This window comes from Xiphophorus hellerii, chromosome 1 (genome assembly GCF_003331165.1).
Source record: "Xiphophorus hellerii strain 12219 chromosome 1, Xiphophorus_hellerii-4.1, whole genome shotgun sequence".
NCBI classification, from domain to species: domain Eukaryota; kingdom Metazoa; phylum Chordata; class Actinopteri; order Cyprinodontiformes; family Poeciliidae; genus Xiphophorus; species Xiphophorus hellerii.
The window spans coordinates 8,350,056-8,374,124 of NC_045672.1; the positions used below are offsets into that span (position 1 = coordinate 8,350,056).

Sequence of the window (24,069 nt, forward strand, 5' to 3'; positions counted from 1 at the left end):
TTGCAACATGTGTTACATTTTCAGCTGGTGCTGTCAAATGAGCGAAATCCTTAAAGAATGTTTACCCCTTTACCTGTGTATTGTATCAATAAACAATTTAACAAACAAGAAGAAAACAAATGACAAAGACATGAATGAAATTCTTTTCTTTACAAAATGTAAACAAAACTGGAGAAGCATCAGATTTAACCAGTTATAGGATTTCTCTTCAGCAAAAGACCAAAAGCCATTAGAACTAGACTCACACGTTTGTTGTGGTTTTACCCGGAATCACCTGCACTATGGTCCGTTTCCTGGTTTTGGAGCGGTCTCCGGTCCGCATACCAGAGTTCACTTCAACCAAGCCAATGTTTTCAGGTGGACCAGAGTTCACTTTTTTTTGGTTTGCATCAGAGTTTTATTGTACATTCTCACCTCCCCAAAAGAACTGAACCTTCCAGGCAAACAAACCAGAGTTTGATTAAAGCGGACCAAAGAGGGCTGGTGTGAATCTACCCTTAAACTTTACCAGTGAATCTATTCTGTCATTTATCAACATTACAGGCTGGTGATCAATTTGGTCCACCATTTTAAAATATAACCAGGTGTCCTGGGTGGTATTGGAAGATATATACTTAGCGCAATATGAGATCCTCACTATTAACCAAGCATTATTCAAAGGCCATTGCCTACCTGAGTACTGTGACCATGTTCATAGCTTTTTTCTTTTCTTTTTTTACCAAAGTGTGCTTTGCTTCTAATGACATTCAGGCTTTATAGACTCCCAGGAACAATATCAAGGTTTTACTTACTCTGATAAAAGCTGCAATATTTAATCTCTCATTCCACAGACCATCTAACAAGACCTAAGTTATCAGCAGTGGTTTGCTGACTGGAGGTTTAATCATTTCATATCCATAATGGAGCTGACAGCTCCATCTGCGTGGAGTAGAGGGGAGCCGGAGTTACAAGCAGCTCAAACGGAGAACAATCAGCGAGCATCTGGAACCACCGCACTAAACGCCTCCACCCTCCCCCGCCTCCCCCCCCTCCTTCCTCACCACCTGTATAATGACCTGAGCACCAGGGAAGCAGGATCAACAGGAGCCATCCACTCAGAGCTGCAGCATCCCTAACCCCCCTCCCTCCCCTCTCCTGCCTCATCCTACCTAATTGAGACATTCAAAATGCTTATTATGCACACTAGTGGCAAGTAATTATTATAAGACAACACACATTATCACCAACACTGTATTCTGTGTGTTTCTTTCTCAGTTTGGGCTTGGCCTGTGGCAAGAAATCAGCTAATTGAAGAATTACACCCACTGAAGGCAGCAAGTCATTAAACTTCAATGCATGTACTGACTGATGATGTGCAAGGGAATAGCTCAAACTAGTTAAATGAGGCAGAAATCTCGCGAAAGGCTGCTTTCTGAAGGACACCGATCTGATTAAAGGACTTTTCATTATTTTTGAAATAGTTTGAATGATCATAAAAGAGTTGATTATGTTGTCCAGCATTCTCTGTGAAAACAGTTTTTATAGAGAAAAGTCACTGTTGTTCTTGAAAAGACAGACTGAAGCTCCTTCAGTCAATTAAAACAATAATTAATGGCATTGTCTAAGTATGGGTTCTGACCCCAAATTGCATTAATCCAATATGACAATGAAATACATCTTTATACTGAGGAGTGTAAGTATTTAGCTAATAGGTAACACTTCAAACACTTCAATAGCTAACATAAAAACAGATGTCCAGTTTATGTTATTCTATTATCTACTGTGAAACTGTACAAATATTTACGTTCTGCCACCAACATAACATGCAAACACCTATAAAAACGTCTCGACCCTCTTACCGGAAACAACAAAATGTCCAACTTTTCAATTTTTCCACTTAGATTAGTGGTGTTGACTTGTGTAAGAAACTTTTTAAACTCAACTCTGGAATTAATTCAGTCATACTCAATAAATTAGAATACATGTTGTGATTTGTCAGATAAGTATCTAAAAAAATAACCTGGTATCATATATTAAGCACACTTTTATCATTAAGCTGAGATTTTTGTGCCAAAAATGTTTCTCTTTTATTAAATGCTTCAATGTGATATTCTACTTTTAGTTGTTGAGTTTGCATTCGCTTCAGAAGAACTCTGAAGGTAACGCAGCAATTTCCAATCTTGATGCAAGTGATTCTGGCCAATCAGTTTAAGGCCTTGACAAAAAGATAGATTCTGCCAAAATGTCCAACAGTTTTGTGGTTTCATCTTGTCACACATGCAGATTTTACACATTAATTCCTGTTTCTCTCTGTAATCCGAGTTTCACTAACTGAATCACTTATCACAAATCTCTTCAACAGGCACACGTGTTTGAGTGTGCAGAAACCTCAATTGCAAAAACATTTTTACAGATGCATTTTACTTGACAAAGTCTCAAAACTTGAATCAAAAGCAGAAATTAGATGTCATTTTATTGTGCAGGACTCGGTGAAAGCATCTCATTATAGTAAAGGCAAACACAACCAAGAAAAAAGAAAACAGAAAACAGACTTCTGTCTCTTCCTTCAACTAAATTAAGTGTAAAAATGCCTGGAGGTTGTTCTGATACACTCACAAATAGATCATTTATTTCCTAGTGCACTTTCTTCTTCTCCAAGCAAAACTTTTCCCAACTCCTTTTCCAGAAACTCTCGATCAATTTTAGCAAAAATGTTGTGGCTTGCTTTTTTAGTGGTAGTCATTCAGCTGATAGCGTAACAAAATCTTATGCATGTTTGAATTATTAACTTTGATCTACTTATTTTTAAAGAAAACCCCTTCTGAATATATAATCCAACAGGTCTGGGCATGGAGACAAACAGCTTCGACGTTAACAGGTGCTGAGTCAGGCCGGCTCTTTAGTGATGTTGCCCTAGCCTACAGACAGCATCCATGACTCACACATGGAGCGTGGTGAGAGGGACTATTTCTGTGTCACCACATGGCCGGTTTTTAAACCAAAACAAACCAGTTCCTGAACTGTCGAAATCCCAAGCAATAAAAAAGAAAAAAAAAAAACAAAAACAAATCATAAAATTCATCTGATCTGATGGCCGAGATAATGTTTTAAATTCATTCCTTCACCCTGAAACACTCTCGATTATGAGGTCAAATGAACTTCCCATCTGAATTAAGATGAGGCTTTGTCTGTTACTGTATCAGACGGCATATAATCTGCATCAAAACACTGCCTGCTACCTGCTATTTCACCAGAATGAGGTTATACGTCTAATTTTAAAAATCAAGACAATTTATTTAGTAAGACGAGGAAACATTAACATCTTTTTCATATTTAACAGGAGCCTGAACCTTTTGCTTATTCCAAATCCTTATAGGAACAAAGGTGCAGCACAAAATCCGACTACAAAAACTGAAATGCACTGATGCATAACAGTGTAGCATTCAAATGCTACTACCATTCTTTTCAATGTGCAGCTTGAAACCAGATGCTTGTCTAAAAGATAAAACATCTATTTTCAATGCCTGACATATTTATACAGCTCTCTTGAACATCTGGTTTTAACTGCATTTCATATATTGAACTACTGCTTTAATAAAGAACCCCACAGGAGCTTAAGTGAAAGAGCTTTTTTTAAGGTTGCCACACCAACTTAATGATCTTTCTGCAGTCAACAATCTAACAGCTACAAGCCTATTATTCTCCTCTCTTCTGCTATTTGTCTACACTGCCGTTCTGCTATAAATCCTGAATCTTTCTCCTTTTCCCCAGATGGTTTAGGAAACATTTACACCTTGTATTATGTGACCTCTTGACTGTGATAATAAACTGCTCATAAGTAACACCAACCCCACTGACCAACAGGAGTGTGTCAGTGGAATATGTGCTGAAAAGCAGAAAGGACAATGAAACATTTTAAAGACTGCCGTTTTACACTTTTATTTCAATGTAAAACGTACAGCACTCTCCACTATTACTGCTCCCCCGGTAAAGATGTTCATAAAAGCCCTACAATAAGTAGTTGTTATGGAAACCCCAAAATGCTGGTATTCTCGAGTGGCGTGGGTTGGGCTTGTGATACCTCCCTTACCATCATGTTCAGTGTGTGTGATGGAAAGATTAATATTGGACCTGGTTCAGTTTTGTTCGTCTCAATTAAACGTAGTAAGAATTGCTCTTAATATAAACACTGACTAGATTTGGTGAGCAGCTATTTTGTGATTTCTCTATTTTATGTAAATAGCATGTTGTCTACTCTTTCCCATTTTGATGTAAAAGACATCATATTTTATATATGTATATAAACGTAGAACAGTAATGTATAAACAGAAAATCACTGAGTTGCATCTATTTTTATAGAAATTATTAGAGGTAAGTGTAGCGCTATTTAATTCGTAATAATTATGTCATAACAGACGATTCACTTTGCCACTGAATAAAACTGTGAAAATAATAAGTAGGATTTTTCTACTATTTCCTGTGTTAGATTATGCTGCTTCTACGAGAGATACATTTGTTTTAATGCTTTTTACTCAACTTAGTAAACATGATATTACCTAGTGCCATAAAGGTTCTTCATAAAAATGACAGCCACAATAAAAACACTACAAGCTATAATGTCTTTCGTCTTACTTTAAATGTGCAAAGAATAAAATCTGGCACAATGTTAAATTCCTGCTGTCAGTTGTTTAGGCCCTCTCTCCACATCTGACTTCTGTATGACTTCTTCTACATTTAAATATACAGACAGATCAGAAATATGATATTTTTGTACATTTTTAACTGTTAATATATTCCATTTTTCAATGATTTTCACTCTTTTTATGAGTCATAGTGAATTAGTGTATGCAGGCTATTTATTGCACAGATATATGCCTCTTAGTGTTCATCCTTTTGACACAGGGTCTAAGCTCTTATACATTTTTTAAGTCAAAGCTTTTATGCAAAATATATGCATATGTAAAAAGTACATGTTTGTCCGCTTGTAAAAATGAAAAATAGTTTTATCAAATGTATGCTGCTGGTAGCCTTAAAATAAAACTTGCATAACACCAAGTGAAACAGTAATTTTTTTTTTGTAAAGCAGGAGTAGGAGGCAGAAAAAAAATCCTGAGGTGGGATGAAGTAAACAACCAGCAGAATATGATTAGCAGGATAAATATTTATGCAGATGAACAAAACTGAAACACTGAACAACTGCAAACACCTTTCATATTTATTACTGAAGTCTCAAGTTAGTTAAAGAAATTTCAGACTGCAGCTGTTAATGCTACAGATGTTGGGATTTTGGGTTTTTTGTCCTTCATGGCGGTGACAAATCAATCTAAGCATCTTCAGCTTCTACTTCACCTCAGACAATTAAAAGGTGTTGAATTACTACATCATTCAATACACAGTGTATAGAATTATTACATTGTTAGTCTTAATATGAAAGGTGATTAAAGTTTTACATAAGAATGTAACTGATACCTGCAGCACACTGATCTCAGATCAGCAGGGGTTTGTGAAGACGTGAATGGAAAATCTCAGTTTGGATAAAGCTAATATAATGCAGTCAAATGCAGTCTCTTTGAACAGGTTTTTCTAAATATTTAATCACTAAATATGACACTGTAGTTTTGTAAATGAGCTTCGGCAGAGCTCTAAACTAACTTTTTGTGCTGGTTATACTGGTGTGGTAGACTTTATTCTTTGGCGCACCAGCACAAAAGTTAGGTGCACCCAAGTTTTTAACCACACCGCATTCAGCGTTGCAGTCTTACTGGATTTGCTTTTTTTTTTTTTTAAATCACAGAATATTTAGGTAATACTGGGTGCAGCACACAAACATAGACAAATACAGAAATATGTGGCCATTTACAGGATTGGTGGTGTCTATCAGAATTACTGTGAATCATTTCTGAACAATATCAGTACCTACTGACGTTTCACATATACTATTCAACAAATGCATATGTCCGATTTTTCAGAGAGGTTGTTGTGGAAGACCAGAAAAACCATTGGACAATCTGCTGGTCAGAATTACTTTATTATGAAATGAGCATTCAGTGAAGAGAGAATAAAAACAGTTATTTCTGATGTTCTTTGGGTAAATATTCAGAGTATTGGGAAAAAGAAATCTAAAGAGCTGATCCCTGAATACTGAGTCTTATAGAGAGAAGAGACAGGGAGCATCAGCTGTCAACAGGAAGGCTAACTGGACCACAAGTTGATTTATTTAGTCAAGTTAAGCCTTCTAAGCACTATTTGTCATGAAACAAGCAGGATTTAGAGATACTTCCTATTGGAAGACTTAAAGGCAATGTAGGAATCTGGAGCTAGCAATGCTAACTGCACTAAGTAAGCAATTACTAATAAAAGTTGTGAAAACAAATATGTCAGTTTCATTTGTTTAAGACTTAATTTACCTAAAACTCTCTCCTAATTTATTGAGCCACTTAATCAAACAAGTTCAGTGTAATGTTGCCTCTTCAAATGAATAATTAATGACCGTTCACTGCAGAAAAGCTGCTGAAGTTATAACAGTTACCAGGAAATTGTGATGCTGCTTGGCAGCAGGTAAGCAGATTTTACTATATCTTTTCTCCTCAAGAAGTTTTAGAAAAACCAGATGTTGGCATGTATCATTCTGACAACAATCACACATTTGTTGACCTTGAAGATATAAATATGACTACACAAAAGACTATACGGTAGACCCTGGAGTGTACTGATTTTAGCTTACATGAAACAAGACCAAAAAGAAAATTAAATGCTTAAGGATAAAAGTTTTCGATTAGAAAATATTGGTATCAGCAGGTATTTCAATATCAGGATAAATCAACCCCACCTTAGCTCCACTCCAAAATAAATAAAAAGAACTGGAACAAAGTACATGTATGTAAACAACAACTAGATTTTAGTGTCAAAGAATGAAATGATATAAAGTCAAAGTAACTCAGGTAATGGAAACAGTAAATGAACGGGCAGGTCTTACAATAATATCTATTGCACTTTTACCTCATACACAATGAAAGAGTTGCTAAAAGTGGCTACATACATATCTTTTTATTTCACACATTTTTGCTGGAAAACCTCCTACTACTCACCCACCTCACCTCAAAGTTCCCTTCACGAGGTGAAAAAACAAAGACTATGAATAAAATTATTTAAGTGTTAAAATGTTCATTGTGGGAGTTTTCCAAATTAAAATTGCAAGTATTCTCATTAAAATGCAAGTCAACGAATCAGATTTTCAACAAATCAAAAATATGTTTTCAAAAAGTGGTCAAATGAGATAAAAAAAATTAGGTGAAAGGCTTTCTTTAGCAAGTGTCTCCACAACAATTCAAAGCCGTGCTGCTGGTTTGGTAATTATATATTTTATTTTTTTATTTATTTTTTGCTTTTGGGGATAATCTGACACAAACATGAGATAATATGCTGTGAAGACAAAGTCCTCTGCAGACAATCGTTCATTTTTGAAACAAGCCCTGAAGAGAAACTGCGATCTTACAGGAACAATGATGTGCACCCACTTGGAAAGAGAAAAACGACTTTCTTCCTCTGTTAGCTTTCAGGAAGCCGTGTTAACTAATTTCCTCCTGGAAACAATATCAAGCCATCATTTGAATCACAGGTGGCCTCACACTAACCTCCCAATCAGGGGAAAATCAAGGGATCACAACAGAGCTGACAAGACCATTAACTACTGCCATTTTGCATTCATTATGCACAGCTCAATCACAGTCATGGAATACATATTTATGCCTCTAGCATTAAAGCTGTTTTTAAAAGTTAGATTTTATAACAAATCATATATTCTTCTTGCTGATTCTTTACATGTTCACAAGCAGCAATGCAATAGCAACAGAAAAAAAAGAAGACTTGATCTACCATTGCTGCTCAGTGGCCAGTTTTACGACACGTCTGCTATTGCGCCGCGTTGGAAATGTTCAATTAGCCCAGTTTGTGTGATAAGATGTTGAACATAACTTATGTATCATTACATCTATGAAGAAGTCATGTACCTCATAAATGTAATGAAACGTTAATTCAGAAACGTCAGGCTGAGAGGCTGTCTGTTGAGGGTTGCCTCTGCTCAGAGGGCTGCCCATAAATGTCGCCCGTGGCCATATGCAGTATTTCAAGCATTCACTGTAGTCAAGGGCGTTGTATGTAAGGGAGCTCCTACAGCAAGCTTCCATATGAAATGCAGCAAGTGTTGCACATTCATGCTTCACAATAAATTAACTTAAAAAACTTGTTTTTAAAAAAAATTGCATTTATAATTTAAAGTCAACAACAGTTTAACAGTTTTGTGCATCTTTTATATTAACATGTAGTAACTGGAGATAAACCGTGGAAAACATTAATGTCCATGTTCATTGCAAAATCTTGTGGGTTTGAATTCTGCTCTTCTGTTTGATTTTCCTTTACTCCCCATGCACAGACAGACTAGGTCATGTGCTTAAAAGCTGCACTGAAGATTATTTTTGATGATTTTTATGACGGCATTTGGCAAAATTTAACGTTTGTTGGATGTTTTGTGGCTGTGCAGATAGACACATCTAGATGGACTCTGTGGCTGAACACTCTTTTTTTAATTTATTTTTAACACAAATATTCTACTTACATTGTTAAACAGATCAAATGCGAAATAAGCCATAGCAAAGAAAGTTTGAATAGTATGCATTATGACAGAAACATGTTTTATACTTTCTTATTGGCTTCAAGACATCCAGTGTCAAGCAAGTGCCAAGATGGCCTCCTACTAAGTAGTGGGCAATAGAGTCAAGTTGACACCAGTGCAAAGCCTAGGTGGCATTGGCACAATGTGGGTGTGAGTATATCTACCCACACAGTGAGATGAAGACTTCTGGACAACAGCCTTGTGACAGGAAGGGCAACAAAGAAGCGGCAAGGCCAGAAACTCAGCAGGCAGCACAGAAGATGGGCAGCAGAATACTTTTCTTCTCTTTTGCTTGTGTACAGCTCTGGTTACCAAACTTTCAGCCTCTGAAGCCATGAAGGAAGACTGGACCAGACTGTTGGTGTTGAATCCTGGCTGGGTAATTATGCAATTTTTGTAAAACCATTTAATATTACTTGCACATACAGTACTTTACCATAAGTGCCTACACATATTGGTTTGTGGACCCGAGCAATGGTGCATAAATAATGGGGCGCATGGGACATCCACTCTTCATTCGACAGTAATCTGACAGGAGGAGAGTAGAGAGAAGTGGAGGGACGTGTGGCAAAGGAACCGAGGACAGGACTCATACTTGGGACGGCCGCATTGAGATTTGTAGCCTCTGTATAAAGGATGCCTGCATCATGTGACGCCCACACTCTTCCATTTTGAAAAGTGGGCATACAAACTTTTTCCTTCTGCTTCTCTATCCAAAGGAATATAATTTTTCCCTCTAGCTCGACAGGTTCGACACAGTCTCTGTTAATTATCACTGCATATTTTCTATGGCAAGGAAAGATTAGCATTAGTCCAACCCTCTTTCACCTGGTGAGTTTGATCCGATTCACTGCTTAATGGTCACTTTGACTAACCAGGACACCCTCAGTCAGACAGCAAACAGCAAGGAGAGGAATATTAAAATCAACAAAATTGCAACGAAATTAAGACTTATAGGTTGCTGTATCTCACCTATCTCACCAACTCACCACAATTTTAATAAAATATACTAAAATAATATACACTGGTGGCTTCAATTACATTTAGACTACAGGTGTGATGCAAACAGCTACGGGCATCTTTTGCTCACAGAAACAGCATCCTAGTGACTGTCAATGTAAATGTAGGTAGCTTGAAACTCTTAAAATTAGCATTTACTCAAAATATTATGGACATATTTGAACTAAGAAAAGGACAGTGTCCTCTATGCCACCAGTCCCATTCTTCCCACTTATCTATAGGGTTTTGTTAATATTGTTGCCACTGCCATTTCATGAGCTTTTTGGATTTATGTTCAACATATTAGGTGTTGTACATTTACATGAGGCAGACTAGTGTATTCCTGTTATTTGATGGGATTCTTTTGGATGCCATTGTATAGAAGTCCAGTGTCCTGGAATTTACAGAACATAATCTCAAAAATCATTCGTCACAAGAATAAAACGGGTGAATGTGAACATACCACTGTGCTGGTCATGTTCACACATTATTTAAGCGTCCTAATGTGTTTTTCATTCAGAGGACTAGCCTTACACACAATTTTGCACAATGATTGTACCAGGAATAAAGAGTATGATAAAAACGTTGTCTAAGAGTGACTTCTTTCCAGCATTTGGTGCTTATCTGAGTATAATCTAACTCCACACCAAAAGGCAAAAATAAGAAGGAAGCATCTCAAAGAATTCACCATTGAATCCTTATCTGATGCCCAGGAAACCCCACAAGTCATAGCCACATTAAAAACCTGTGGTCCCTTCTCAAAATGGAGGTAGATACGCAGAAACCAACAAATTGTGATAACCCCCAGGTGTTTATAAAATTGGAATGGGTCACCACTCAGTACATTTTGGTCCAGATCCAACAAGCCAAAGGAAATTGAATTAGGTATACAAACAGTGATCTGGACCACTGCAGTTGATAATTCTTCATATAAATGAGTTGTAATTGCTAATCAATGAGGTTGAAACTTATACAAGGTTTAAACAGTTATTTTATGCTTAACATTAAAGGCACAAAATACATTTTTGTCCTCAGCCATGCTCAGGTCAGCCATGCTCAACTGTCAATAAACCCTTTTATATTGAAAAGACAACTTTATTTACTTTAATAAATACATTTATTGAATGTATTTTTCTGCACTGAAGTCATGTGTTGAATTTGTTGAAGTACAGCTAGATGAAATGTTCATATTTTAATCCAGGCGTCTTCAACTCTAGTCCTCGAGTGCCGGTGTCCTGCCAACAATTAGAGGTATCACTGGTCCAACACACCTGAACCAAATAATTTAATTACTTCCTCACTATGTAAAGTTCAACAGAGTCTTGCTAATGGTCTGACCTTATTTGAGACAGGTTTGTTAAAGCAGTGACACATCTACAGTAAAAGTTGCAAGGAACTGTCCCTCGAGGACTGAAGTTAAAACCCACCATAAAATCCACACTAAACCATTTGTTTTATAGTCATTTTGTCTTACCTGGTGTGTCCCCGTATGGCTTTGGTGGTTTGGCAGTCTCTGATTTGCTGATAGAGGACTTAGTGGTACTCTTGGACTGTGTTGAGGTCACCACAGTGAACGTCCTTTCGGAGACCCTTGAAGTAGTGCCAGTAGTTGTTGCCACTGTCGTGAGTGAGGCCCTGGTGGATAGCCTTTCATTGATTTCTCCTTTGCTGTCATCATCATTGCTATCTGTCCCTGTGGGTCCCCAGTCTATGAAACTAGGCACCGTAGTAGTCCCCTTAGTATTCACCGTAGCATTCGGGCCCTCCTGAAGCTTGTTGTAGCTGTTCCCTTTGAGTTGCCTCCTGGCTCTAATTAACAACTTTCCTCTTGACGCCACTGGAGTTTCTACTATCCCAGCCAAAGGATCACTTGGCTCTGTTTGAGAGTATTTGGACCAGCAATCCTTACATGCCGCTTGTCCTCTATGTGCTAGCTTCCGGTGCATTTGACCTTTGCATTTTAGCCCCATCCCTGCCCTGTTCTCTTGAGGTGGAGGAACGGGGTGGAGGAGTCGACGCGCCAATGGGCCCACTGTCCTCCAGTGAAGCTTGTTGGGCATATCCCAGAGAGGTTGCAACCGAGGCCAGGAGCGAGCAACCAATTTAGGTGTGAGCTTGATCCCCAGGCCCTGGGCTGAGGGGGCTGCACACAGAGAAGTCCAAGGTGAGGTGAGTCATGGCCAGCAGGATCCAGACCCAGTGCCCCACACAGCTGCCTGGCCTCAGAGCAGACGAACTGCAGAGAAAACACAAAATATAAATGAGACATGTCATTTTACTGATAAGGAAAATCTAATTAAAACATCCTGTACAGACTTGCTCAATCTTCTACCATCTAGTTAAAAGTGTAAATATTTGCATTTGGAGTTATTATCCATTTGCACACCAATCAAGGTTTAGACTGCTACAACTTCTGCAACAGCTGCTCCATTAGGCCTTGGCAATAATTACTTTTACAAAGGGGCTCTTGAATTACAGCATAAAGGTCAGTTGTATAGTAAATGTTGCAGAACATGAGAAAGGCGCTGGATTTGTACCTCTTTGCTCCGAACTATTAACGGCAAGACAGAGTTATCCTTGACATTCCAGATTCGTATCAAGTAGACCAATACGCAAGGTCGGTGTGCTTTAGCTGATCATCATCTCTCCCAGACACAAAGTCATCTGACTCCTAAGGAGCAAGCTGATTATGCAGAGCAATGCTTAAGGCTGTTCTGCACTATGCCAGCAGATTACACAGCATGACAAATACATAACTGATTTCTTTTTCTTTTTTCTTTTATTTGTCATTTAGACTGAGATAATTTACTGAATACTATTGGAAAGTCTTGGCTTCGGTATAAACTTCGCTTTCTGATCACAAGGTGATAGATGGGCTGTGTATTCAGGCTGCGATCCGGTAGTGGGTTGCTTTTAAACTCAACCTTCAGAGGCCCCTGGGACAAAGCTACACATTGATTCCTGAGGGAGAAACCTCATTAAAGGCTATCTTTAATCTCTGCTGTCCTTGCCCAATTTGAGCCCACAAGGAAAGCTCCTTTTGGAGGCATCACAGAGTTTGATGACAAATGAAAACAGGCTGGTCGGCTTTCATCAATGCTTAGAGGCATCCAAAAGACATCGGATAATTATAGAGGCTTGTTTATGCAACTCTGGCACTCTACTATACTCTCTAGTTGTACTAGGAAACTATGTATGTTACAAGAGTTTAGTTAGTCATCTGACAACTATAATGGAGTTAATGTGATTATTTAAGAATAAAATGACTCTTGATTGTCAGAATTAGGTTTTTTTTTTAGTCAGTGCATAAAGACAGTGGGGCTGAGACTGATAAAAGAAACCATATTTTCATTCTTCCCTACTTCTCAACTGAGGTGTGAGGAACCAACAAGCCCCTGATAAAGGGATAATTTAAAACGCCATTTTAATTGAGCCATAAAAGGTGACTGATGTGATCATGAAAGAGCTGCGACAAGGTCAGTGTACTATCGACAGCTAAAAATATGGGTGATAATTTGTCTTGTACGAGCCCTGGCCCTGACCTCAGACTTTCTGGCACTGATCCTGGCTCCCACCCAACCTGGAGACTCGAGACGATTCACTTCTGACTCTGCAGGCCAGACTAATTCAATATCCGATAGGGGAAGCGGATGTTACTTGTCATTAATAAAATGACTTTGCGACAGGAAAAGTAGAGTTGTGCAATATTAATAGGCGTGATTGTAAAACATTTAGCATTTAAATCTGAGTCAATATAGGCAAATGAAAAGAAAAAAAAACTTTTCCTACTTTTTGTGATGGATTTTTATTGCTTAAGAACAAGAGAAAGTATTAAAGTATATCCAAACTTTAATCCAGGAGATAAATGGATGTTATCTCCTGGACAGAATGTAATTATTCAAGTAATTCAGTGCTACCTAAGCTAAACATTCCTTATATAATTTGCTATTTTTAATCCTCTTTGTGCTTTTTTGTGCTTTGGAGTTACAAATTAAAAATCAATTAATTACCATTAGTTTAGAATCTATCTTTACTTTTTAATAAATTGGAAGAGAACAGAATTAAATACTGCATAAATCATTATAAATTGTAAGGCACGCAGTACGTCTACTCATTCTTTACACACACAATTCTGCATGCTGGTGTGCTTCCTCAATCCTAATTTGGATTGCGTACTACTTGCATAACTCCAATCGCAACAGGACTTGCTAGAGATATAATATCCTAGCTGCAAGTAATATTTTCTAGGAACTGCACATTGATAATTTAAGAGACACTAACACACTCTGACATCTTGCATAATGAAAATATAATTTGGAAGTACACTGCACAGATGGCGGAAGAAGTAGTGCAACATTCTCGGCGTGAACAAACCAGATTGCTTTCTGATGGGACTGTGTGCATGGCGTCCTATTTCATGAGCACATGCTATATCATACTGCCATGGCTGACTTCAAAGTTTAGGTAAGCCCCAGGAATGTGGCAGGAAATCCGTTTAGTGGAGCTTGTGACATGGCCTTATCCAGAGCTTCTACTGCCCCAGTCTCACAATTTTATCTTCAGAGCGTGATAACACATGCAGCCCTTCTGGTCTAGATATAAAGAGCCTGGCAAAAAGTATTCATATCCCTGAAACTTTGCTTTTTATGCGACAGACCAACAGAAAATTGTGTATTTTTGTGGAATCAAAAAAATATGATACATGGATTTAAATTATTTTATGAAAAGTGTGGCGTCTGAAAAGTTTGGTTTTGCATTTGCATTCAACTCCCACCAGTCATTGCTTAGCAAAACCACATTTCTTCCCAATGACAGCTGCACGTCTTTTGATGTTTGTCTCTACCAGTGTAAATTTTAAGTCTTGCCAAGGACTTCCAATTGAATTTAGGTCTAACCTTTGACTGATCTTTGATCTTATCTTTGATTCTGCAGAAGCTCCCGCTGTATTTTTATGGTTGTTGTACAACTATAGTAGACTTTTGCAAAAATACATTTCATGGCATTCTTCCATCAATGTCTTTCTTTGAACAAACACTTTCTCCTTGCTACACTTACATAAATACCATTTTTGTGGGATGCATGGCCGACAGTTTTCTTGTTGCCAGGTTACCCAACATGAACTGTGGACCTCTGCATCTCCTCCAAAGTTACCATGAGCCTCTTGGCTCTATCTCTGATTAATGCATCCCATTGCCCACTCTACCAGTTTGGAACTTTTCTAAGTTTAGTAGCATCTGTCATTCTTCTTACATTTCGGTGGTTTGACAGCTTATAGTTTGGGGTACTGTAACAACACAACTCTACTTTTCTCCTCTCTAACCCATTTGGGTTTCTTGGTCTTCATGATGCCGCTTGTTCACTAGTGTTCTCTAACACATATCTGAGATCTTTACAGGACTGGATTTAATCTGCTACACTGGGGTTGATTAAGCAGCAGTTGGTTGAAACAGTTGCATAAGAATAGAGGCAGAAAAACACCAGTGAATGTCTAAATGCTTTGGTTTTTAGTTGTAAAAAAACATGCATAGCTTTTCTTCTGATTCACAGACATGCTCTACTAGTTTGTGGTTACAACCCGAAAAATGTAAATGAGACACTTTTTGCCAGAAGCTGTGAATCTTTTGGACAAAACAAAAATGTAGTAAAATAATATTTGTTCTTTCAGTCTACAAGGCTATGACATCTAGACATCTAGAGAGAAGATGATGCCAATTTTCATCAGCTGACGTGTGAAAGGTATAACTAGAAGCAAAGCAGAAAATATGTTATGGCATTATTTATCATCTCCCCAAGTTCTATCTCAGCATATCAAGCTTATACTTGAGCCAGACGTTTTGGGAGCTGCATTACCAAGTAAAGATTTGGAGCAAACCTTTAATTAGCGTGTCTGTTGCCCCGAGGACTCTGGTTTGAAGGTCACCAACAGACTTGCTGGATTGATGATTTTACCCAAGACTTGACAGACAGCAGATGAAAGAGGCACCTTGGGCTTCTTTCAACCCTGCATCAGGCAAAATCTCTGAGCATGGCACGTAAAAGCTCACAATGTTCAAGCATCAAAAAACAGACACAGCATGTTCACATGTACCATATTAGGCGATCTCTCTTTGTGGTTTTTCGACTCAGAGTTAATGATATTTGCCATATGCTCAATCTTGCTGGAGTCTGAGCTCTCCCTCTGCAGTCCTTCATCAAACTCAGTGAGGAGTTTCTACAGGAAGCTTGTGATGTAAGAGTAGATGTGACATGTAAAATTTTAGAGCAGTGAATTGGGATTATGCTTTTCAAGCCCAATTATGAAAGAGCGCTACAGCAGGCTTCGCTGACCAAGATTTTTTTTTTCCTTCTTTTTTTATTTAGCTTAAGCTGTGCTATATTCAGTAAATCTACTGGCAACTTATTCTGCCGCTTCTTACAGATGCTACAGTCAGTGGGGGCTTTGCATAAGTCACTGAAAGTCACGGCAAATCCAACACATGATGTCCATAGTGCAGAAATGTCAGTCTGAAAAGCACAACCAGGGTTTTCTATTCACACCAAAACATTACTGGAATATGATTTAAGGTTTGATTTATACGTAGTTTATTTGATAAATAATTTGTGTTTTGGATATCTTTAATTAGCAACAACAACAACAAGAAAAACCAGCAAAATCTCAATCTGGAATAAGAAAGCTCACTTTTTTTGTTTATTCTCTGAAAACATTCTCATCAAATCCCACCATGATCTGCTGAAAACAATCCAAATATATTACAGTTACCAAGCTTTGAAAGTGGAAACTTAACTGCTGCCACTACAAAAGAATCAAAAGGACTATAATGAATAAAAACAAGCATTTGAAGTGTGTGAGTAAGATCCTCAGTATAATCCTGTTTGAACTGCTTGAGCGAAGAGCGACAGCGTTTATTAACAAAAAGCCTTCCTTGCGGCGTGTTCTGCCCTGAAGATACGGGTCACTCTGCATAAGGAAATGTCTGCCCAGATGACAGATTTTTGACATGCGGAGTGGCCCTCTGTGGTTTGCGCTCTTCCACAAATAGCAGGGTCACTAGCCTGTTGTTTTTCACACCCTCGGTGTGGGTGAATCCGGCCTGAGTAGCACTTGAGGGCTTCTTACTCCACCAGAGAGACCAAAGCTCTGTCTGGGTGGAGTAATTACATTTTCCACCTAGTTATACTAATATTACTGCAGTTTCAGGGAGGTGGGGTCAAAAGGGGACCCTAATTATTATTTTTTTTTGACAGTAAAAATTCTGGGTCTGTCCAAAGTGTTGTTGTTTAGCTACTAAGATTTATCGTGGCGTATCAAACCCCTCTGCGCTCCCAGCACTGACACCATGAGTGCTGTGAATGCTTAGAAGAGCATAAACTGGTCGTAAGAAAGACAAGCATGCTGCGATGGAAATCCTGTGATGACCTAAATCTGACTAATAGTGGGAAGTCACAACTGCATTCTGTGAATTTACAGCAGTAATTATTTGGTCAACAAAAGTATATGCTAAAACATATACTTTTGTTAAAGAAATAATAAATAAGCACTAGTTATAATTTATTGTCCAATCTTATCAATATATTCCAGTTAGCCAATCTAACCTTTTGGCTGATGTAAATCGCTCCTCTCCAAAACACATTGCTTCAGTAGCTGTGTTTGTCTCAAAATGTGTTTATTAGCTCCTTAAACTCTTTAAATATTTTGTGAAAATATTTTTCACAAAATTAAATGGTAAATGTTAATATTTGACTGAGACAAAAAGCTTATTATTAATGCATATTCTAATTTAAAAGGCAGCGTCTTAGTAGCCTCAAGTGGCATTTATTACTTCAAATTTGAAGGGATGAATTTTGTTCCCACGTGATGCAACTTCTATTTTGTTCCTGAAAACGCAGCATCTCATAGCCTTCGATCGAAACATTGTATATCAGTGAATCTCTCTTAGAAATATTATCTCAATAAATAACTACAAAAACATCCTTGAAACGCATAAAAGAGTAGTGCAGTGTATGCATAAATGAATTTAACTACATATTGTTCCCAAAAATATTTACATGATACCCTATTTCCACTGACTGTGGTTTCCATCCCCATTTAGGATAACGTAATATTTATCATGATGTAAGAAAGTCTGACCCCTTGTGAAACTAAAATAATAATGGGTGACATGATTTTATTTACTTTGCAACGTTTTACATAGCCAAATTTCATAACTAAAGACTTATAAAGTCATACTCAGTACATTGGAACATGCATTCACATGAGCCCTGTCTGTCAAATTAAAAGTACCTTTCAAAAATAATAGCCTTTAAGCAGGATATTAAACTTATTTTTTATTAAGCCGACATTTCAATATAATTTTTTTTTTTAATGACCTGCTGTAATTTTCTAATTTTAAATCTCATGTTTTCTTTACGTGTACATGGAAAATCATCCACATCTACCTGTGTGTAGTTAATCTATAAATTGTGGTTGACTTAATGATAAATTTTCTGAAATAAATGTGCTTTTTAGTAATGTAATTTACTGAATCGGTCTGCACATACAACATAGAAAGTCTTTACAACAGAACGTCCTTATTAACGGGTATGAAGCATTATTCAGTTCTGCTCTACACACCACTGACATATTACAAAACTTGAAAAGTAGGTGGAGTTGAATAAGAAGCAACTTATATTTTTCCTTTAAGTGTTCATATGAGAGAGCCACACTCAGCTAATCACACTCAGACAGATCAGTGGGCAAAATCAGATTGAGTGCCTTGCCCAGGGGCACGTCAGGATGCAATAAGTGGAAACTGGGATCAAACTCACTGACTTTTGGATACCAAGACAACTGCTCTTCCCACTGAATCAGTCGTCTCTTGTAGTGTATGTCATTTTTATGACAGTACAAGAGCTTGAAAACTAAAGGCTTTTCTGATTCATGAACTCATTTTTTGCACCACATTGGTGACCTGTTGAAGAAAAACTGTTATATCTGCAATCTAATCAACCAATGAGTGCACCTAATTATTGTTTCTGCACTGTATGCCTGGCCCACTTCCTGTGTCATCATCACTATTGCAATCTCCTGTGCAAAGTAGGTCTTAATTAGAAGTAGTTGAGCGTTTTGCAGGAGCAAGGTCTCAGTAGATGGGTTCCTCACCTCAGGGAGGTGAAAAAGGCAACTTGTGTCTCTCGGCTGAAGTGAGGAGAAATTTATCAACGTATCAACCGCTCAGCCACAGAGTACGCTTAGTTTTCTAGTCGATACAACCATTACAAAATGCTCCACTCCTGCTGAAAATGACGTGATCGGGCAGGATTTAAACTGATTTAGTGGAAGACATTTTCTTTGACCTCCCATCGGGGATGAAGGAGGGGTTTCCTGCTCCTGACAAAAGTGGTTATATTCAGGTCTGTGTGTTCGCAATATCAGAGTTCAAAACGTAACCATGTATTCAGGGTAGCACTTGCAATTGTTGGGAGTATTTACAGGCTGATCCACGGTATCCATTTCTCTCCCACTCGCTTCCAAAGGAAGTACTTGCTAGAAATACTGTAAAGAAGAGCCACTGGGGGAAAGGTATACCAGCAACAGGTCACGAAGTTTCAGCCTGGAGTGGGCGTTTTTCTCTCGTGGGTCCAAACGGGTACAGCAGAGGTTAAAGTGAGACTTTGTGAGTACAGAGTGGAGGACTGCATCTCAAAAACACTTGTTTCAGTTGACTTGCCTTTTTCTTCCAGCTCTAACATTTCATCTGTCGGGATGTGAACTTAAACAAGGCATGCAAATGCATTTCGCTTATGGAGTCTAAACATAGCATACATAGTTAAGTGTGTGCAAATTTGTACTTTCAATTTACTTACATTCTTAAAGTTACATTAGTATCTGAAGTTACCAATTTTACCTTCCTTTATGAATGCTTGACGGTTTTGTGCTCTTTAATGTTTTGTGACATTTCATTTTCTGCAATTAGAGTCAGTCAACGAGCTCTAATGACAATATGAAAGCATGTTTATCGAGTCTGGCTGGGAGATTTTGAAATCTATCCTGGACCTCGACTGAGGGCCGGTGTGGCTGGCACATGAGAACAGAGAACTGTGGAATCATACAAGCACACCTGTGAATGAACAAACTATCAACATTCGCTATGTTTACCATTTTAAAATGATCTTACCATTAAACCCATATTTATTGACTTCAGTTTCAAAAATGGAGGATTTTGTCAGATACTACACAGCAGACACAGGTAGGGATCCTCTGTATTTAAGAACAAACAACATTAATTTGTACATTTTGGTGTATTTTGGACTTAAAATGGCACAAAAAAGAAAAAATGTTTTGAACTTTGTTCTTAGCCCATGCAGAGGAGCACAACTTATGTTTTCCAACTTTTCATTAGGAAACATAATCAAAAGTTGATTAGAAACTTTTTCTAATCAAAGTTTATAATCAATCTTTGATTAGGAAACATACCTGGTAAGGTTTTAAGGTTTTATATATACAGTATATACAGTATATACAAAAATAACTAAATGTTTTTCTATACATTTTTCCCCACACCTGTTAAGACTTGGATCTAATTAAACTGATTTCCAGACTCTTTTTTTCTGTGAATAAGTTCATTTTTATATGCCTGTAAAGTTGCTATGAATCTCTTAGCATTATAAGCAAAGGTCTGCAAACAATTGTCAGGACTGCCAAATTAATAACATGAGACTTTTTGACAGAGGTGGTATGACAAGCAGTCATTCAGCAGGTGAATTAAGATTTGACCTTTAAAATAAAATGATTAGAGAAAGTTTGCTGTTCTCTGGACTTCAAAGAACATTCTCTTCATTCATATAAAAGAATATTACCAGTTCACAGTCTGAATGCAGGATACACTGTGTGTCAGGCTGCAGATTGCAATTCCTCAGTGATATCATTCAATAAAAGGCAGTTGCCAAAAAGCTCCAGCAACGAGAACATCAATGAGCTTAACTGTGACTAAAATAAATTAAAAAAAGTTACTATTACTTCTAATAAAATTATTGATGCTACAGAAAATCTTAACAGTGCTTAAGTCTGAGTAAAACATCAGGTTGCAAAAATAGTTTTTGATAATTGTCTATGTATTTTAACAAAGCCATGATAATACTTACAAATGTGACTGATTAAGCCATAAAAAAATAAAAAATAAACATTTCATGGCGTTACATATCCATCACCAACCCACATCTTAGTACCATCGGTAGAGGTACTAACATTCATCCCTTTAAAATGTGGATGAAAACTGGAGTTGAAAATGCTTGAATGTACATAAAGATCATGCAACTTTAAACTGATTACACAATCTTGCAACAACCTATTAAAGAATCTATGATGGGTCTTTACAAACTACGCTGAATTTCCCCGTCACATTTTTCCAGTCAGATCCTTCCTGGGTATGAAGGGAGGCAGCGAACCAATTCATTCACGCTTTATAAATGTTGACATTCTGCATCAAGAGTTGACTCCTTTAGTTTGCCACAGGTGAACTGAAATAAGTGTAAATTGAAGGGATTCCTATAGCAGATTGTGTACAGTGCCTTCAATTTACATCTACAGCAATGCCCGCACTTTTATTAAGATTTGTCAAAACATATTTGTGAAAAGAAAGCCTCACTCTGATTATCACTCATGTGAGGCATGACACTAAATCAAAACAAAGGATGAGGAAGTCTGCTTTAAACAGAAACTCTAACATCCTAAATGTTGGATCACGTATTTAACACTGACATGCGCTCTAAATTACTATTACCAGTACAGCTGAAGAAAGGTGTATATGCAGATACACAGACCTGTGTGTTTCCAGTGGAAGTGCTAATATCCACGTTGAGGGCAGAGGATGTCTCCTTATGTTCATCCTTGTTATAACAAACGTTTAAGGATCAATTGCCTGTAAGGAAACCTCTTATGCTGCCATTGTAGTTTTGCATCCCAGCCACTTATAAACACTTAAGCATCATCACTGAACCGTGCACTTGAACTAAGCAAAACTGCCTCTACTGCATAAAAACTTTGCTTTGAAAGTACGGAATGTTGTCCCACCTCGAAAATAAACTGTTAAAAATGTATATCATTTTACAAGCAAAATTTCACAATAAAAAATAATGGATTTTTATTTTTAAATAGACGTGGTGACAGGTCAAAAATCAAAGTTGGTGGTTACTTTTTACGGTGGCTGTCAGTCACTTGTTTGTGCTCTCACAGAGGCAAAAGCCATTGTGATATCCAACCAGGGGCTGGTGGTCAAACTAAAAGAAAATAAATTCCCATGATTGTCAAGACACATCAAGTACACTAAATACATTTGCATGTTGAAATAAAAAAGACTGGAGAACATGTTCATTTCTATGCACAAAATGTACAATATCATATTACATTAAGTGCGCGCATTACTTTCTCCACCTTGTACTTTAAACAATTTCATACTGTACATACTGTATTGAAGAAAAATATAGTAATTATACCTTTTTTTGTATTGCACAGCTGATATGTCAGACCTTTCGATAAGCAATGTTTGAATGAAAGCGACATATATAACATGAAAGTGTACATTATTCCACGTTGTTACATGTTTTCTAATTATGATACATGTTTTGAAATAAATGCATCTCAGAAAATCATTGCGTCTTTATCAAATGTTTATTTTCCAAAGAATTTTTAAAAGTTCAATATAATAAAATGTATTTCTATTTGATATTAATTACAAATCATTCTTATGAAGTAAAAAAAAAATATTCTGGAAGAGTTAATATTTAAGATCTAACACCGAGTTAGTGTTAGTAAGTCTTAAATGATTAACTCCAGACATATTTGATACTTGACACTTAGAATTAAGGTGCCAACTCTTCAAAAAGAGTTAAATTGACACTTTCTGGTGTGGACCCATGTAGACACTTTAAAAGTGTTGAAATCGAATCTGACAGAGTTAATTTGGGCCTGTTGGATTTGCGGTGTATCTTGTTGGGATTCCTTTGGCATAAATTACTGCAACAATGCATTGATCAGCCTGTGGTTCTACAGGTTTGTAATGAAAGCAGGTTGCTTTGATAGCGGCCTTCAGGTCATCTGCATTGTCGGTTCTGATGTTTCATCTATACTTTATAGGATTCTACTGGCCTTTTTACTGGCCAGTCAAGCACAGTAACACCACTGAAGCAGCTTTTGGTCTCTTTGGCAGTGTGGGGAGATCCCAAGTCCAGTTCTGGAAAATAAAACCAACAAAAGGAAGTATGAATTGCTCTGAAATGTTCAGAAAACACAGCGGACCAACACCGGCGTATCACATGGCATCCCAAATCATCACAGACTGTGGAAACCTCCCACCAGACTTCAAGCAGCATAAATTCTATGCCTCTCCACTCTGCCGCCAGACTCTGCGACCTTGATTTCCAAATTAAATGCAAACTTTACTTTCATCTGCAAGCAGGACTTTTAGACCAGTTACCCAACGTCCAGTTTTTCTTCTCCTTAGCCCAGTTAAGACGCTTCTGACATCTTCTATGTTTGAGGAGAGGCTTGACACCAGGAATGCGATATTTGCAACACTCATCAGTGTGGAGCAGATCACTAAATGGGGCCTCTTGCCGTCCGGCCAGAACACAGAGCCATAAAATTAGCATTCCTGCAGGCAGTTGGGGGGAGACCTGCCGGAGGCCAGCATTTGCGATGGTGTAAAATTAATGCAAAATAGAAGATTGAAACCCCTAACATTTAATTTCTAAGTATTAATACCATGTTTTCACTGAAGATTGTAGTATCTCATTTTAAAACTACTAAATGATGAATGTATTTGAAAACTGTATTATCTGTGACGATATTAGAAGCAAATGGAAATTGTTTGAATGAAAATGTTTTGTTTACTATTAGAAAATGGCTCAGGAATTATACTTTATTTTGTCCTGTGGATTTTATGTATTATTTTGGCAGAACTCAATCTTTTGGGGGGGGCTGACTGTGGAAAAGCAAAAACTGGGGTTTGCAAAGATAACATTTCCTTGAAAATTACCAGATGCAAGTCTCTTTGAGAACTTTAGGAGAGATAATGGAAGAGACGTCAGATTCCGAGGGTGTCTGCGAAATCTTATCTCAGGACTTTCGGCGCCGGGGACATCCGTACCTGGCACGGCCCAAAATTAAGTGGTCCGCCCTTGTGTCTCGACAGAAACCAGACGCCCTTGGAGCTTCGCTGTAAATTAGGAGACTTCTCAAGTTTTTCTGAATGTCGAAGGGGTTTCTAATTGGTCGAAGAACGGAACGCCTTGATTGAATATATTATATAGAAGAAACACCCACTCAGTATAAAATTTCATGTCAGCGCTAAAATTCAGAAAGCTACCACTGTTTTGTTTTTTGGCATAAGCTCTCTCCAAAGACGCGTCTTTGCCTTTTTCTTTGTGTTTCTTTCTCTATTTTT

At 37.6% G+C, this 24,069-nt stretch overlaps 1 protein-coding gene across 2 annotated transcripts in view; it reads right to left on the reverse strand.

The window, feature by feature from the left end:
• ajap1 (adherens junctions associated protein 1) overlaps positions 1-24,069 on the reverse strand; it is a 57,434-nt gene that overhangs the window by 18,391 nt on the left and 14,974 nt on the right. For both annotated transcript variants that reach the window (XR_004340271.1, XM_032570502.1), the window contains exon 2: positions 11,124-11,885. Coding sequence is in view for 1 of the 2 variants with exons in the window: in XM_032570502.1 (XP_032426393.1) it covers positions 11,124-11,709 (586 nt within the window). In the remaining variant the exon portion in view is untranslated. The remainder of the gene's footprint in view (positions 1-11,123; positions 11,886-24,069) is intronic.